This window comes from Malus domestica, chromosome 15 (genome assembly GCF_042453785.1).
Source record: "Malus domestica chromosome 15, GDT2T_hap1".
Lineage (NCBI taxonomy): Eukaryota > Viridiplantae > Streptophyta > Magnoliopsida > Rosales > Rosaceae > Malus > Malus domestica.
Genome location: NC_091675.1, coordinates 18,304,286 through 18,322,707, shown reverse-complemented (window position 1 = coordinate 18,322,707; position 18,422 = coordinate 18,304,286). Strand labels below are relative to the sequence as shown.

The window sequence follows — 18,422 nt, the reverse complement described above, 5'->3', positions numbered from 1 at the left end:
GCACCTACAAAACAATTAACACCTTAAGTTAAGGCCAAGAGCCTCATGCGCCCACGATGAATGGGGGGGCTTTGGCCGAAGAACCTCCGATGCCAAAGTTAGAATTTAGAAAGAAAGAGTGTTTAGAGAATAAGAGTGTTTAGAGAATTTTGGGATTTTTGCCAAAGTGTTGGAATGAATATTTGGTGAAAATATGAGCCTATTTATAGGGCTAGGTTGGTTTAGGTTTTATTTTGGTTTAATTAGCCAATTAATTGGCTAATTAAACATAAAAGGAAATATTTTTGTGGTTATGGAATTAATTGGCTAATAAAAAGGAAGAAATGGTGAAAAAGGTAGAAAAAGTGAATTGGCTAATTAAACATAAAAGGAAATATTTTTGTGGTTATGGAATTAATTGGCTAATAAAAAGGAAGAAATGGTGAAAAAGGTAGAAAAAGTGATGGATTAGGTTTTGAATGGGGATAGCCGGCCATGTGGTGTTTTAGGGTTGAATTGGATGTATTTTGTGGTTATTTGGATATAATGGATGGTTTAATTGACAATTAATGGGTTAATTAGGCAATAAACCCATTAATTAGCCAATTAACATAATTTAAAATGAATGTGTTTGGGAATTACCTTGTAGATAGGATTTGATGAGATGGACTTTGAATTGTTACCTATTTTGGGCACTTCTGTCTTGGTTGAAAGAGGGTTGCCCGCTGCTTGCGCGTAGGAACCTCGTTGTACTGCAAGGGTATTTTTGTCCTTTTTGTCCAAAAATCCACGTGTCGCCTTGTGAATATTTTTGGCTCCACAAATGCCCCCACACCTGTTGAGCTGCTCGTAGAAAAAGGTAGTAGGTGTAGAGATCTTCTTGCTTTAGGAAACTTATGACTGCTTCCTATTTTGATGTAGATTCTCTCTTTAATAGGAAATTAGATCATTCTAGGAAAGGGAAATAAATTTCTCTCAAAGCCTATTTAAGTCCACCTTAAGTGGGTTATTAAATCAACTTTGGAGAGCGATTTATTCTACCTTACAAGAGAGAGATAGCTTAGAGGATATTTGTTCCCCCTCCTCTAGCAATCTTCTACATCTTGCCCGTGCAAAGAACCGTCTTTCGTTGCTTTCTTCGTCTTCTTCGTGCTGTACTGAGGTAAGAACAAATTAATTTTCCTTGTCTTCTTCTTGGATGGTGCTACCTCGGGGCAGCCGTCGGGGTGGTGCGGCACGTCGGCTAGCATGGGCCAGGAGTCGGCTCGGCATGGGCCGATGAGGTATTGTGGTAGGGACAACTACTTTAAGCTGCTCGACTTGGCTAGAACCAATGGTAGCTTGTATGGCTGGGGCCAAGGATTGTGGCGCTGTGGCGCAGTGCTAGGCGAGTCACATGGCTCATGTCGTTTTGGGCTTTTGGACATGACGCGAGCTAGGCAGGTGACTGAGAGAAATGAAGAGGTTGCGGGCCTCATGAGCTGCTGGAATGTTGGGTTGAACTCCCCTGCTGGGTAGCACGAATGACGTTGGCTACTTTAACTCTCTTCGTCAGGAAAAACGTGGGATGCTCCCAAAATAAGAGGTGAATAGGATCAAGGCGGATGCATTGGCTCGTCCAATCACCGTTGTGGATCCTGCTGCAAGTGAAGGTGGGAAAGTGGATCTTCCCTGCCTGCTCAAGAGATGCCGGCTGAGAAAAAACCAAAGACTTCTTTCGCTGCTTATTCAAAGGATGAAAAGTTGATTGCTGCTTATAATCAAGTGATCCACATCAAGAGAATCGTCGACAGGCTTGAACCCCAAGTGTTGGAACTTCAAGGTGTACTGAAGATCAACGAAAGTTTGAAGAAAGAAGTGGATGAGCTGCAGCGCGTCCATGTTGGTATTGGTGAAGTAGTTGGAGAAGTTGGTGCCCAGGCTGAAGCAGTCAGGGGTGATGCCGCTGCTAAGAGCTTCGCGGCTGTTGAAGGTGTGGCGACCGAATAGTCGTGGGATGTCCAGGCTGCTAAAATGTAGTCATCTAGGTAGCTTTTAAGATTTTCTTTGTTTTTCCTTGTAGCTCTTGTTTTGCTTGAACTCCTTCGGCCTTTGCTAGTCGTTTATAAACATGTTTTCCTTAGCTTTTCTTCATTTTTGCTTCTTTTGTTCATGCCCTAACCTTTAGACTTGATAGACCAGTGGCAAGCATGCTACTTTTTTATAAGCAGACAAGCTCGAATAGCCTATGTAGCCGTAGGTGTTGGTGTAGAACTTTGCAAAGTTGTTAGCCATTGGGTTGGCAGCCGGATGCCTTACTTACAGAAGCAGACAAGTCCGCGCAACCACTAGGCTGTTAACCTTGACTTTCTCCAATTCCGTAGGTTGCGTAGCAAGTATCACAACACTTTAGGACTTGGTGTAGGTTGTTCCGCGCTTGGCAGAGGTGAAGCTTATCGACTACATAGCATGTCGGCAGTGGATAAAACTTCGTATATGCGTGCTAGCTTGTTTAACCTTTCACAAGAATGTGCGGTTATATAAGTCTAGTGCAGCTTTACTGCTCGAAGGGCAAGTCGTAGGCAGTCTTCCGGAATCCATAGGCTACCTTAGTGCACTCGGTAGCAGCTTTAGGATTTCAGGGCAGCCGTCCATCGGATGTACTGCGTAATGTGCCCTCTCCGTCTCTAGGGCCCGGTTCCCCACGGATTAGGCCAAGATACCCAAAATCCTTCAGTTAGCTAAGCCTTGAAAAAGACCATTGCGGCTACTTCTAGGAATCCCGGTGTAAGCCATCGTGCATCTAGTTATACTAGGGCAGCCCGGCTCATCCACGTCTGGATATTCGGAGTGTAGAGTTTATCCTCTCGTTCTTGAAGAGCTGACCCATGTGGGTGTCGGGGAATTGGTTTACCCTCTCGCGTTGGAGAGCAATTAGTTTACCCTCTCGCACTGGAGAGCATGGTTGGTCCCTCGGGGGGCGCAATTCCTGCGGTAAGTCCTTAAGAAGGGGGCAGTCTTCTTTTGAAGTGCAGGAGTGATCAGTTGTTGTAAGTATGCAGCCAAGCCAAGTCGTGATTACTTCTGAATTCCTCATTGAAAAATGAGTTAAACGAACGAGAACTTAGATGTAAGGTAAGAACTGCATAACAACTGGATAATCCTCGGCTGGTGAGGTAGTGCATGTCGAGCTGCTTGAGTCTTCGGGCTTTGATGTAGCGAGAGGTCACACATGGTACTTCCTCATATTGTAGGCGTTCCACTGTTTTTCGATCTTTTTGTCGTTTTATGGTGGCGAGGGTGTAATTGTTCTTGCCACATACTCTGCTGATCTTGTACGGACTTTCCCAGATATGATCTATATTTTTGGAGCCTTTTCTGCTGGCAGTGATGAAGGTTTTTCTTATGACCAGATCTCCGGGCTGGAACTGCTGGATCTTGGCCCTTTTGTTGTAGCTTGAGAGGAGTTGATGCTGGTAGGCTGCAATGTGAGTGATAGTCTATTTGCGCCTCTCTTCTGCCAGATTTAAGCTTGTGGCCATCTCCTTTCGGTTGCTCGTCTTTTGGTTGTGTGATATGCCCATAAACATCCCTGGAGTTCATCTGGCCATTTTCTTTTCTTATTGGTGGGGGATTTCTTGTGGCAGTCGAGGATCATCTTAGTGGATGCTTTGGCCCGCCTATTGCCTTGAGGATATCTTGGCGTAGACATGTGCTGCTTGATGCCATATTTTTGGAAGAACTTCGCCAAATCTTTGCCCACGAATTTTGGGCCGTTGTCGGTGACAATGGATTAAGGGATGCCAAATCGGCAAATGATACTTCTTCATATGAAGCGCTCTATGTCCGTCTGAACCATGATCGTCATGGGCTCTACTTCTACTTATTTGGTGAAGTAGTCGGTTGCCATGATCATCATGCCTTTGCCCCTGGTAGTCTGGCTGGTGATTAGCTAGGACTCGGAATGAATGGAAAGCTTTTTCACCACTAAATCTTTTGTCATTCGAAGGCCTGCTAGTGGGGCTTCATACTCTGCTTCGTTGTTAGATGCTTTGAAGCTTAGAGTGATCGCCTGCTTGAGCATTGAAACGTCTGGGGTGGCAAGAACCACGACTGCTCATGAGCCTTCGTAGTTGGATGCGCCGTCGACATGCAAACGCCAGAAATCTCCATTGAGGGAGCAGGTGTGGCTAAAGTGTGCTCGGCTGCCTTCGGGGTGTTGTTGGGCCGAGTTGTTGCGTTCATCAGAAAACTTTGCATCTGCCAGGGTCTACGCTTTTATCGTCGCCGGTTTGGATTCAGCGGAATAGTGCGTCATGATAATGACTGCTTGCGTTTGAAGGTAAAACTTAAGCTTTTGGGTTACAACAATTATCGCCAAAGTTAGCTTTTGAATTTTTAATAGCATCGAGGAGAGCTTATGAACTGTAGAATACAGGTAGTCAGGCCCTCATCTCTTCTCGCATGATGGTAGAGCTTATTGCTACTTTAGATACCATCAAACATGCGAATAAGTCATCCGCTGCTTCTAGGGAGGTGATGTCGGGTACTTCTTCAAGTCCTTGAATATGCATTGGCGAGCCTCATCCCAAAGTGCATGCTTCTCTACCAAAGCAAAAGAGTCTGCCAGAGTTAGATCTTCTTTCATGATCAATTTTTCGAATAGCGGGTGGTCTGCTGGAAGTCATTTTTGAAAGGCTACTCTAGCTATCGAGTCGTTGCATCCGACTATTTTTGCCTTTTCTACTTTGAACCTTCTCACATAGTCGCGAAGCGACTCCTTTGGGTTCTTCTTGACGTCGAACAAATGGTCAGACTTCTTTTTGATCGAGCGATAAGATGAATATTCTTTGGTGAAAACCAAAGAAAGTTCGTAAAAATTCCGGATGGATTGTGGCGGCAGGGTATAGAACCAATCTTGCGCCTCGCCTTATAGAGTGGTGGCGAATATCTTGCACATGAGATCATCGTTGTTTCGATAAAGGATCATTGCGGTTCGGTAGCGCTTTAAGTGTCTCTCTGGGTCTTCATCCCCTTTGAAAGATGTGAAATGTGGCATGTTGAACTCGCGTGGAGGCTCTGCCTGCTCGATCTCGTCCGTGAAGGGTGACTTGCTTATGTTGGTCATGTTCCGTCGTAGTGCCTCATCGGTGACCTCGTTGCGTTGGAAATCATGCAATCGCTTGGTCAATAATCTCTCTACTTCTTCCTGAATTTGCCTTTGTTGGGGTAGCGGAGCTCATGGCTGCCCCCAGCCATAACTTGCTAGTCTAGGCTGCTCTTCCATGTGTTTGGCTCGTCTATGTCGCGAATGCAGTGCATGTGGTGCGTTCCTAGCAGGCGAGCGAGTTCTTCGCAGGCTGCTGGTTAAACTTGAGCGGGATTGAGTGACTGCTTCTCTCCGTCCGTCGTGCTGCCTACTCTGATGTGAGGTGGAGGATGCTCCTTGTGGGCTTAGCTGCGAATATACACTTTGCCCGGAAGGTTGCTCATGTTGACTATCGGAGTATAACCCCAACCGTGAATGTATGCTCATCCGTGGCCCTAGTCGAGAGTGCATGCTCCTCCGCGCGCTAAGACGGGAATATACATTGCCCAAACGTTCGGCTCGTGGCCGGTCGAGTGGCTGCTTGCCGGGACGCTGCTGGAAAGGTCTGTCTGCCCTTGTCCTACTTCGGGATACCTCGTCTGGGGCACATTGGATCCCGATGCGTTGCAAAAGTTGATTCACCAAGGTTGTCTGTTATGCAAGGGTGCTCGTCAACTCTATGACTTGTCGAGACAAGTATTGTTCGCCATTTGGATTGGAAGAGCTTGGAATGAATGCGCCTCTTTGGGCAGTGGAAGGGTGGTAAACTCCGGGCGTGAGATTTGAGTTGGGAAATGTCAAATCCGCAAAAAAATGTGGTGAGAATGCCCCCGGCTCGATGCTAGGTCCAGATGGTTGAGATAGTCTTGGGCCGACTTGGGCTGCTTGGAAAGCCATGAGAGCAGGCTGGGCCGTGAGAGTAGGCTGCTCGACTGGAGCTGGCCGGGCCACGGGAGTGGGCTGCTCGACTGGAGTTGGCTGGACCACGGGAGTGGGCTACTCGTCGGGAGCAGGCTGGGTCACGAGAGCAGACTGCTTGGGAGGAGCAGGTTGGGCCACGGGAGTGGGCTACTCGACGGAAGCATGCTGAACCACGAGAGTGGGCTGCTCGTCGAGAGCAGGCTAGGTCACGAGATCAGGTTGCTTGGCGGGAGTAGGCTGGGCCACGGGAGTAAGCTGCTCGTCGGGAGCAGGCTGGGTCACGAGAGCAGGCTGCTTGGCAGGAGCAGGCTGGGCCGCGAGAGCAGGTTGCTTGGCGGGAGCAGGCTGGGCCGCGAAAGCAGGTTGCTTGGCGGGAGCAGGCTGCTTAGAATGTGATGCAAACGAATGCGAGGCTTGGGCCCAAGCCCGTGCAAACTTGGATGGCACGACTTGGGTCGTGGCTTTGGTATCATGAGCCTTGGATGGCACGGCTCGAGCCGTGGTGAAGGCACTATGGACCTCGCCACGAGTGGCTACCGAGGTAGCCACCGCGGTGGTTCCCATGGTGGAAACTCGTGGTGGTGGTGCTGCTCCACTTATTGTCGCATTTAGCCTCACGGATCTCCGCAATCCTATTTCTTGAACATTAGAATTTTCACTTGTGGAATTTTCTAAATTTCTAGCCATTATATTTTGCTTATACGTTTTATCAAAGAACATTTGCAAGTAAAAAATTCTAATAATAAGAACGTATGAAAAATATTCAAATGGACTAGAAAATAAAGAAAAAACCGTTTTGTGCGAGAGTCTTCTACGAGTATGGATTTCAACTCTCAATGAAAGCACCAATTTGTGGATGCAAATTTCTTCCTCCTTGATCTTGGACAATTTTGCACCTACAAAACAATTAACACCTTAGGTTAAGGCCAAGAGCCTCACGCGCCCACGATGAATGGGGGAGCTTTGGCCGAAGAACCTCCGATGCCAAAGTTAGAATTTAGAGAGAAAGAGTGTTTAGAGAATTTTGGGATTTTTGCCAAAGTGTTGGAATGAATATTTGGTGAAAATATGAGCCTATTTATAGGGCTAGGTTGGTTTAGGTTTTATTTTGGTTTAATTAGCCAATTAATTGGCTAATTAAACATAAAAGGAAATATTTTTGTGGTTATGGAATTAATTGGCTAATAAAAAGGAAGAAATGGTGAAAAAGGTAGAAAAAGTGATGGATTAGGTTTTGAATGGGGATAGCCGGCCATGTGGTGTTTTAGGGTTGAATTGGATGTATTTTGTGGTTATTTGGATATAATGGATGGTTTAATTGACAATTAATGGGTTAATTAGGCAATAAACCCATTAATTAGCCAATTAACATAATTTAAAAGGAATGTGTTTGGGAATTACCTTGTAGATAGGATTTGATGAGATGGACTTTGAATTGTTACCTATTTTGGGCACTTCTGTCTTGGTTGAAAGAGGGTTGCCCGCTGCTTGCGCGTAGGAACCTCGTTGTACTGCAAGGGTATTTTTGTCCTTTTTGTCCAAAAATCCACGTGTCGCCTTGTGAATATTTTTGGCTCCACAATAATGGTTCGCTACCATGATGTGGTTTGGGAGTTTTCCAATTTCCATCCACTAGCCACTACATTGCTACATCATACATGCATAATGTTTTGAATTAACTAGTTATTCTAGAGGATCACTATGACTATAGCCCTTAGTAAATTTATCACTCCTCATTCGAAGACCGCACTAAAGTTACAATATTGTTGGCCCTAAAATCTATTAAGCTTATGTGGTGCACAGGCCGAGTAACTAATAAGCTAACTACGTCCTTCAGTTGTTTGCGGGGCATACCAACTCGTTGGCCAAGCTAGGTCGACGAGTTAAACTTGTTGATATTGCGTTGGGTGCGCTGCTGACTTCTGAATCTCGTGACTGCAGCCAAGGAAGGAATACTCTCGGCCTTCAGGTTCTAGAGCCTGAAGACAAGGCTACTAGTTCTGCAAAGTTCAATATCAAATTCAGCTTTCAATGTGCCGAATGTAATAACTTGTAATACCTCACTTCGCCGAAAAGGCTAATGAGATTATCTCTACCAATAAGGATTCGAAATCCTTCTCAACCGAGACTTGGATAGATAACCAGTTAGCCTCGACGCAGTGCTGTTTATTCAAACTGAAGGTGCTCCGCGGTCGGCTGATTATACGGCAATAGTGTTGTTTATCCAAATTGAAGATGTTCGCCGGTTGCCTTCACAGTGCTGTTTATCCAAACTGAAGATGTGTTAGCGAAAAAGAAAATAAAAAATCTCAAGATGTTTGAGAGGTTTCACGTAGAGCGAGGGTTTGCGCAAGGCAGTTTGTGTGTTGAGTTGTCGGTCATTTTTCCGTTGTCACCACCTCTATATTTATAGGGACATATGCGCGTTGGTTGATAAGCTGATATAGGCTTCTGTCATGTATTAGAACTCTTCCACTAATTGCGTCAAATAAGCCTTACCATTCCCAAGACTCTGAACTTAGCCAAAAATGCAACCCAATTCAATCCTTGTGCTTAGCCTTATCACATCAAATCCCAAGATCACGTTGTTTGGATAACCTTCACCTAAACCACCACCAATTATATATATATAGTTTGCACATTTCCCATGGCATGTAAACTGCCAAAATGTACGACAACCACCAAATATATATAGTTTGCACATTTCCCATGGCATGTAGACTGCCAAAATGTACGGCAACCACCAAATATATATATATATATATATCTGATAGCCTTTCCCACGGCATGGCTAACCTTCTGCCACATCCATCACCAAGTAAAACAAAAAGCCTAGTCTACCTAGGTTTCCTATGCCATCATATCCGTGACTACTAATTTCTTTAGATGATATCAGATCCAAGGTAATCTGAACTCTGTTGTTACTGCTTCCCATTAATGATAATGAGAATCCCACTTATTTTGTACAAGAAAACCGAGATAAAGATAACTATTATGATTAAAACCTATAATATTATTTCTTAACAATAACATATCTTAACTTGCTTATCCGACGGTCAAGAACCATGCTCATTCAACGACCTCAATCGCTTGGGCCGATGGTGTAAAATCTAGTCCAAACAAATATATATACAATTTGGAGTACCAATATCATTCTCTTTTCATTTTCTCGGATTAGATGAGAATTTTACGTGTTAAATATCAATAATGTTCGTCATACCATATTTTAGTGCTATATAATGTGACAAACATTTTGATACTGACGTCAAATCCACTAATACTATAAAATGTTTAGTAGAATTAATATGCAATGAGAAAAGGTAGAAAAAAAAAATTAAACTGGATAATGGAACATGTCCAAAGAAAATTATAAATTTATATATACTAAAGCGGAAAGAGAAAACACTTTTCATAAGCAATAGTGTTTTGACGTTTTTGCCTTGACTTTTAGTGTTTCTGTGTTTTTACTTTTTGTGCTTCTACAGTGAAATCCCTAAATTGCCCTATATGCATACGTGTATATGGAGAAAAGTTTTGCACACGTGGCATGCTAGGGAGATTTCTTTGCAGCACCGCTTCATTTCTCTGCACCGTGTTATTCCTCTGCAGCACCACTCACCATTCATTCCATACTTCTCCACCTCTTCAATGTGTCTTACAGAAGCGATTCGATTTACATTTATTTTATGTATTTATGATAAGAGCATCTCCAATCGAAACTTCAATTTCAAAGTGGAGGCTCTAACATTAGTTTTTTACAGTATATGTCTCTCCCAACTGATCTGATTAAGCTGAGGTGGAGTTTGACATTAAGTTGCTAGCTTCAAATCCTTCATTATAACTTTGAAAATAGGGGTGTGCTATGCACATATTCAATTTTATTTCTCGCACACCTTTTGATAATTTATGTCCTTTGATATTCTTCAATTCATCTGTTCCAATGGTCGAAAATTAAAAATGTGTATGAGAAGTAAAATGAGGTGTGTGAATATCACACCCCTTAAAATATGTCCACCACTTCCAAAAAGGTCGTACCCAGTGCACAAGGCTCCCGCTTTACGCAGGATCTGGGAGAGGTGAATGTCGGCTAGCCTTACCCCAATTTATGGAGAGGCTGCTCCCAAGTCTCGAACCCGAGACCTACCGCTCATGGGCGAAGGCACTTGCCATCGCACCACTTCCAAAGCAACTTATTTCTTTTTCATTGGTCTAAGTCTCCCCAAAAATTAAATGTAACATATTTTATATATGTAGAGGTCCCACTGGAACAAAGAAAATTAGAAGTTGACGTCTCAACTGAAGAACAAAAATTTAAAGATGTTATTTCAATGTCGACTGAGCTATCAAATACAAATTAAGCATATGTTGTTGACGTTTTGACATCTCCACTGAGATGCTCTAAAGGGGAGAACGATATATCATATATGGCAGCTAAACTTTGCCACACACATATCACCAAATTAGGAAGGGATGCGTAAGAGTGCAAGGGCTTTATCAGCCTGTAATTTTTCGAGCAATTTGAACTTGCTAACTCTATAATTGTCGTAAACAAAAGGGACGTAGAGACGAGGGTGGTCCGAATCTACCAGTTCCAGCGGAGCTTCTATCGCTTCCTCTTTTGGTCCGCTGAGAAATGTGGTGATCGAAACTCGAATACTAGCCTCCGAGCATTTTACTCTATGCCTCACATTGTGCAACCTCCCATTGCTCCAAACCTTGGTATAAAAATATCAACAACACGGTGTTATCTAATAGCAATATTACTGTATCAAACAGCCACGTCGATATATTCCTGATGTATTTATAGCAAATAGTTCAAGATAGTCTTGATATGACATAAATAAAGTATCGACGTAATACCTAAGCGAAGTCCCCAAGATTGATAAAGAGAGTGCCAGGGCAAGGATGAACAGGCACAAAGGCACCTAATTTGTTCACCACTTCCAGACCACCAACATCTTCATCTTTTTGAAGAATTGTTAGAAATCCAGAATCTGTGTGTTCTTGTAGACCAAGGGACCCCATTGATGCAGGAGAGAAGTTGTATTTGTTCGTCATGAATTGGCAAGGCCATCCCTTGTGGAAATCAGTGTTGGCCACCCCTAGACTTTCTGCCAACTTCTTCCCAATGTCCACAACCTGCTCAGATGTTGCTTCAGCATACTTCTCTATCACCTCTATGCACATTCAGTAACAAAAGCAACTTTAAGAACCACATTAATAACATATTATTGATAAAGAATTGATAAACTTACTAGTTTAGATTATGTTACAATATATATACAATTTGGAGTGCCAATATGTAAGAACTATATCACATATCATTGATATGCCAGTAAATCACCAATACTCCAACAATTAAACTGAATGACAAAACTATAAACTTGAATATAAAATCAGTGGAAAACATACCTGCAGAACTTGAATTCGAATAAGCCATAACAGCTTCACAACCAAACAATATTCTCCTCTTTAGCAAAACTAGAGAGCTCTTTGAATAATAGGTATTCAATACAAGATGAACCGTGATCTTTGTAAGAGCAGTGATCGGGGTTATATATAGCATTAATCCAACTCATTCTCCTATTAGATTAAAGTGGAACTCTAAAACAAAACCGTTTCACACAATGAGTGTACAAGATCAATCAGTGCAGAATCCAAATCCTTTTCCCAAAGGAACACTAGAAGCACTTATAATCCTATAAGAAATAGGATTTATCCGAACACCTTACCAAGACTTTTCCATACAAGAATTCATCCAATATTATAGCTAATCCTCAAACATGCTTCATACTCACAATCTAACATTCTCCCACTTGAGTATGAAGACACAATGATTAACCAAACGAATCATGGAAGTGATCACTAAGTCCAGAATAAAGCTTTCATCTTTGCATTCAAACTTGCCTATGCATATCAAAATATAGAACTCTCGGAATCTATCTGCACAGTCTTAGACTTTATCCAAGAATCACAACATATCCAAATCTGCATTTTGCAGTTATACGAAAACAATTACAGCAATGCTAATACTTATTACTCCCACTCATTTAAGCCAATTTCAACTCAATCATAGTCTCAATCTCAGCCTTAATGACAAGAACCATTCAAAACAGAACAATACACTAAATAGTTCCAAAGTATACTTCAGTGAAACCACAAACTGATTTACTAACAAACTCAAACTATTTTATTGCAATACTAGCTTTCTGAAACAATTAATCACAAAACGGAAAAATTGAATACAGATAAAAACTAAAACAAAAGTCAAGCTAGAAAACTAACTAAGAAAAGATACCAGCATGTCATAACTAACTTAACTTGAGAAATCTTCAAATGCGGTAACATTAACAACACTGCAGCTTCAAAACAATCTCGAATTTGCTCACTCCCACTTATCAAAAGCTTCTAAAACTCCCATTCTAGTAACATGTGCTTTAAACGCATTGTTTGGCAAGGCTTTAGTAAGAGGATCTGCAATCATGTTCTCAGTAGATAAATACACAATTTCAATCTCTCTTTTCTTCACTATTTCTCTAACTTTAAGAAACTTCACGTCCATTAGTCTTGAAGCCGAAGTTCTCTTATTATTCTTGGAGAAAACACAGCAGCATTAGTGTCACAAAACATCTTCAAAAGCCTTTTAACTGAGTCAACAATTTTCATCTCAGCAACAAAATTTCTCAACCACACTGCCTGTTTCATTCCTTCAAAACATGCAACAAATTAAGCCTCCATTGTAGAAGTAGACACTATTGTTTGCTTAGCACTCTTCCAGGAGATAGCTCCACCATTTAGCATAAAGATGTAACCCCCAGTTGATTTCCTCTCATCTACATCCCCAGCAAGATCCGAATCTGTAAACCCAACCAATTCTAAAGTACCATCTCTGCCATAAACTAACTGATAAGCTTTTGTTCTCTGCACGTATCTTAACACTTTCTTTGCAGTCACCCAATGAGATTCTCCTGGATTTGATTCAAAACTTCCTAACATTCCAACAATGAATGCTAAGTCAGGCCTTGTACAAATGTTAGTATACATAATGCTTCCAACTAATGAGGCATAAGGTTTCAACTTTATCAATTCGACCTCATTCTCATTCTTAGGACATTGATCTCTAGAAAACTTGTCACCTTTATTAACTGGAACATCTGCCTTATTGCATTTCTCCATATTAAATATGTTCAATACCCTTTCAATGTATCCCTTTTGAGACATCCCCAGAAGTTTTCTCTTTCTGTCTCTTGTTATTTCAATCCCTAGAACATAATGTGCTTCCCCTAAATCCTTCATTTCAAAATTGGTACTCAAAACAGTCTTGGTCTCTCGAAGTAATTGCATATCAGAACTTGCAAGCAGAATATCATCAACGTACAAGACCAGAAAGGTGAACTTTGATCCTTTGTGTTTTAAATATATGTAATCATCCATCTTGTTCTCAACAAAACCATGAGCAGTAACTACTTGATCAAATTTAAGAAACCACTGCCTAGATGCTTGTTTAAGTCCATAAATTGACTTATTTAGCTTGCAAACCATATTCTCTTTCCCCCTTTCAGAAAATCCAGGAGGTTGGACCATGTATATGTCTTCCTCTAAATCACCATTCAAAAAAGCAGTTTTAACATCCATCTGGTGTAGCTCCAGATCAAAATGAGATGTCAAAGCCATGATGATCCTTATAGAATCTTTGGAAGAAACAGGTGAAAACGTGTCATTGTAATCAATCCCTTCTCTCTGAGTAAAGCCTTTGGCTACTAACTGAGCCTTGTATCTCTCCATTCTCCCTGCAGCATCCCTTTTAGTTTTGTAAACCCACTTGTAACCGATTGGTTTAGCATTTGAATTGGAGTTCACAAGGATCCAGACCTTGTTCTTGGCCATGGAATCCAGCTTTTCCACCATTGCTTTCTTCCATAATGCAACTTGAGGACATTGAATTGCTTGTTGATAAGTAACTAGATCATCTATGTCACCTATGTCGAATTCTGCCTCTTAAAGATAGACATAATCGGCTGAAATTACAGGTTTCTTGGCTCTACTTGATTTCCTCATATAAAATTAATCACTTACTTGACATGTATCTTTCTCAATGTGAGAACTTTGAGCACTTGGGGATATATCTCGTGCAGAAGAAGTATCTCGATGTTCATTTTGTATTTCAGCAACTATTTCATGAGTCATTCCTTCATCAAGATCTTCTTCCTCTGTCTGATTTCTAGGCAACACTGAGATATGGTTGTAGTCCATTGGAACCGAGCCATCGAGTTGTTCTGATTTTTCAAACTCAAAAGTGTCATGCACTAAGTCTGATACATCTTGGTCTTCTAAGAAAACTGCATTATAAGTCTCTTGAATCCTTGTATGTGCTTGAGGATAATATAACTTAAAACCCTTCGATTTCTCTAAATATCCCACAAAGTAGCATGAACTGGTTCTAGAATCGAGCTTCCTTTCATTTGGGTTGTAAAACCTAACTGCTGCTTTGCAACCCCACACATGGAAATAATTGAAACTTGGTGTTCTGCCAGTCCATAGCTCAAAAGGTGTTTTTGGCATTGATTTTGTAGGCACTCGGTTCAACACATAGTTTGATGTCCTTAATGCGTCTCCCCACATAAAACCAAGCAACTTTGATCTTGAAATGAGACTTCTAACCATTCCCATCAAGGTTCGGTTTCTTCTCTCAGCCACTCCATTTTGTTGGGGTGTTCCCGGAGTAGTATACTGAGTTACAATGCCTTGTAGCTCAAGAAATTGTGCAAAAGGACCCTTCTATTGCCCTGCTTCTATGTGCCTGCCAAAATATTCTCCTTCCCTATCTGATCTAACAATCTTAATCTCAAGATTTAGTTGTTTTTCTACTTCACATTTAAAAACTTTAAAACACTCAAGAAATGTTGACTTTTCTTTTATTAGAAAAATGTAACCATGTCTGGAGTAGTCATCTATAAAACTCACAAAATATGAATTTCCACAAATGGTTTTGACAGGAAAAGGTCCACAAACATATGTGTGTGTTATCTCAAGTAAATTTTTACTTATATTTGCATCCAATTTCCTAACATTGGTGGTTTTACCTTTCAAACAATCAATGCAATTAGATGCATCATTAAAATCTAATGCAGGTATAAAATTTAACTTTGACAATTGCATGATCCTATATTTCGAAATATGTCCTAGTCTTTTATGCCACAACATATAGGAATTGTCAAAGTTATGCATTCTTTTGGCAATTGTGTTCAAAACACTTAATTCAATAATCAATACCGTGCACTGCATTTTCCACAAGTGATCATGTAAAACAGTCTTTCCTATTAGAGACCCTCTACTGAAAAATTTCATGCATTCTTTGTTACCTCTGAAAGTGACACCTTCATTTACTAACCTAGATGTAGATAATAGGTTTCTTTTCATTGCAGGCACATATAACACATTTGACAATTCTAACACAAAGCTAAAAGATAATTTGAGTTTTACCCTTCCTATAGACTCAACTATGACTTTGGTTCCTTCACCAACATAAACATTATATGCATTTGCTTGTTTTTGTTTTTCAACACCATGTAGTGAATTCGTTATATGCACAGATGCACCAGTATCAAACCACCAAGAATTTGCAAGAATTTAAATGAGATTTGATTCCTCACAGACATATACATTAGTCCTACCCTTAGCCCTCAGCCATTTCTTGAATATTTCACAATCCTTTCTATAATGACCTTTAGTTGTGCAATGGTGACACCTAACATTTTCTATGTTTTTACTTTTGACCTTAAAATTGTTAGACTTAGAGGAGTTGAAATTCTTAGCAGGCACAAAAGATTTATCAAGGTGTTTGGGTTTAGAAGTATTACCAAAATTTGCATTAAAGTCCTTCTTTCTAGATGTCTGCACAAATTTGATAGCCTCAACATCTTTACCTCTGTCCATCTTCTGTCGATTTTCCTCTTGAACACACTGAGATATAAGCTCATCCACTGACCATGACTTATCTTGAGTGTTGTAGGAGACTTTCAGTTGATTGAACTTCAAATGAAGTGCTTGCAGGATCATAAACACCAGCTGTTTCTCACAAAATATTCATATCTAATGAATTCAGTTTTTCAGCCACATCTGTCATCTTCATAATATGATCTCTTATTGAACCACCCCCTTCAAACTTGTAAGTTGTGAGAAGAGTCATGTACTGAGCAATTTCAGCCTTCTGTGATTCCTTGAACTTATTCTTAATAGCTTTGAAATAGTCATTTGCAAGATCACACCTTTTGATGCCTCCATGCACGATGTCCATCATCCCACTCTCCAAAATTGACAATGCCACTTTATTAGCTCTTGTCCATCTTTCAAACTCTAACTTCTCAACCTTTGAACTCTTATTAGTAAGAGGTGAAGGCTGTGGTGTATCCAATGTTATGTCATACTCATTCAGTGTCAAAAGCAATTCAATTTCCCTTATCCACTTTCTGTAATTGCTTCCACCGTGAGTATAGGCACATCAGCCAAATTCATTGTTTTTAGTGAAACTGCAGAAGATAACAATGAAATCAACACTTTGAATCTTTTGGGATTCAGGATTTCTATCTATTTCACCATGTAATCCTCATCATGAGTCAATTTTATCATACACATGGTCTCAAACTTTGATAAAGATAACCATATATAGAGTAAACAACTCACATAAGATTGCATTCAAGAATCATGTTCAAAAGGGATGATGTTCATATATCACACCACATGTATCGAAAATCAAAATTCAATAAACCCAATATAAAATAGCAGCGGAAACTCTAAAATAGTTTATTCAGTTTATCCATTGAGATGCTTTTGATTCAAATTGGCGAGATGCTAGCAAATTCTCTAATTATATGCATATACACGGTATTCTCTAGTTCAAATAATTTTTAACTAAATTCAAGTTTTAAAATTGCAGACATACCTTTTTGGAACAATTAATGAATGCAATTTGCATGAGAATAACCAGAGAGACGAAAATTAATTGAATCGCCATAAACCCAAAAAATAGGAAAAGGGAAAAAAAATGCAAGGCAAAGGTTAAGATGCAAACCTAGCGAACATAACGGTAAAAGCCCCCCCCCCCCCCCCCCTATTTTATTTTTTCTAAGTAAAACGATGTCGTTTTTTTTAAATATATTTTATTGTTATTTTCAAACCAGGTTATGGGATTCTGGGTTTGGTAATTATAGTTTCTTGTCCAGATTGTTGTGTAAAAATTCGAACTTAATGGCAATTATCTCTCCCAAGCTCTAATACCACATGTAAGAACTACATCACAGATCATTGATATGCCAGTAAATCACCAATACTCCAACAATCAAACTGGATGACAAAACTATAAATTTGAATATAAAACCAGTGGAAAACATACCTGCAGAACTTGAATTCGAAGAAGCCATAGCAGCTTCACAACCAAGCAATCTTCTCCTCTTTAGCAAAACTAGAGAGCTCTCTGAATAATAGGTATTCAATACAAGATGAGTCGTGATCTTTGCAAGAGCAGTGATCGAGGTTATATATAGCATTAATCCAACTCATTCTCCTATTAGAATTAAAGTGGAACTCTAAAACAAAACATTTTCACACAATGAGTGTACAAGATCAATCAATGCAGAATCCAAATCCTTTTCCCATAGGAACACTAGAAGCACTTATAATCCTACAAGAAATAGGATTTATCCGAACACCTTACCAAGACTTTTCCATACAAGAATTCATCCAATATTATAGCTAATCCTCAAACATGCTTCATACTCACAATCTAACAAATATCACTCTCTTTTCATTTTCTCGGGTTAGATGAGAATCATACGTGTTAAATATCAATAATATTCGTCATACCACATTTTAGTACTACATAACGTGACAAACATTTTGATACTGACGTCAAATCCACTAATACTATAAAATTGTTTAGTAGAATTAATATGCGATGAGAAAAAGTAGAAAAAAATATATATTAAACTAGATATTGGAACCTGTCCAAAGAAAATTATAAATGGTAACTATTTTACAAGTTTGAGAATTAGGAAAACAGATTTTCCCAAGTACATGACTTAGAATTCAATATGTCTTATAGAAGTGATACTGAAGGAGTCGGGTTTGAATTTTGGACCTCCAGTACTTACAAACCTTTTGATTTACACTTATTTTATGTATTTATCATAAAACCATCTCCAACCGAAGCTTCAATTTCAAAATGAAGTCTCTAACATTAATTTTTTATAGTTTATGTCTCTCCAACTAATTTGATAAAGCGAGGTGGAATTTGACATCAAGCTGCTACCTTCAAATCCTTCATTTTGATTTTTAAAATATCTCCACCACTTCCAAAGCAACTTATTTATTTTTCTTTGGTCTGAGTCTCCCCAAAAATTAAATGTAACATATTTTATATATGTATAGGTCCCACTTGAACAAAGAAAATCAGAAA

General features: G+C 40.1%; 1 protein-coding gene across 1 annotated transcript; it reads right to left on the bottom strand.

Moving 5' to 3' along the window:
- Window positions 1–10,428: 10,428 nt before the first annotated feature.
- LOC103442935 (2-oxoglutarate-dependent dioxygenase DAO-like) lies at window positions 10,429–11,408 on the bottom strand. Its single transcript, XM_029093382.1, has 3 exons — window positions 11,381–11,408; window positions 10,907–11,145; window positions 10,429–10,683 (listed from the first exon to the last, which is right to left on the bottom strand). Exons 1-3 carry the CDS (start codon window positions 11,406–11,408, stop codon window positions 10,429–10,431), a joined length of 522 nt encoding a protein of 173 aa, XP_028949215.1.
- Between the last annotated feature and the right edge of the window lie 7,014 nt (window positions 11,409–18,422).

What these genes read in the sequence shown, in the direction of transcription:
- LOC103442935 (XM_029093382.1), bottom strand. Translation starts at nt 11,408, where the DNA reads ATGGCTTATTCGAATTCAAGTTCTGCAG. An exon ending in TTCGAATTCAAGTTCTGCAG is followed by an intron (nt 11,146 to 11,380) that starts GTATGTTTTCCA and finishes GAATGTGCATAG; the next exon opens with AGGTGATAGAGAAGTATGCT. An exon ending in ATGTTGGTGGTCTGGAAGTG is followed by an intron (nt 10,684 to 10,906) that starts GTGAACAAATTA and finishes TTTTATACCAAG; the next exon opens with GTTTGGAGCAATGGGAGGTT.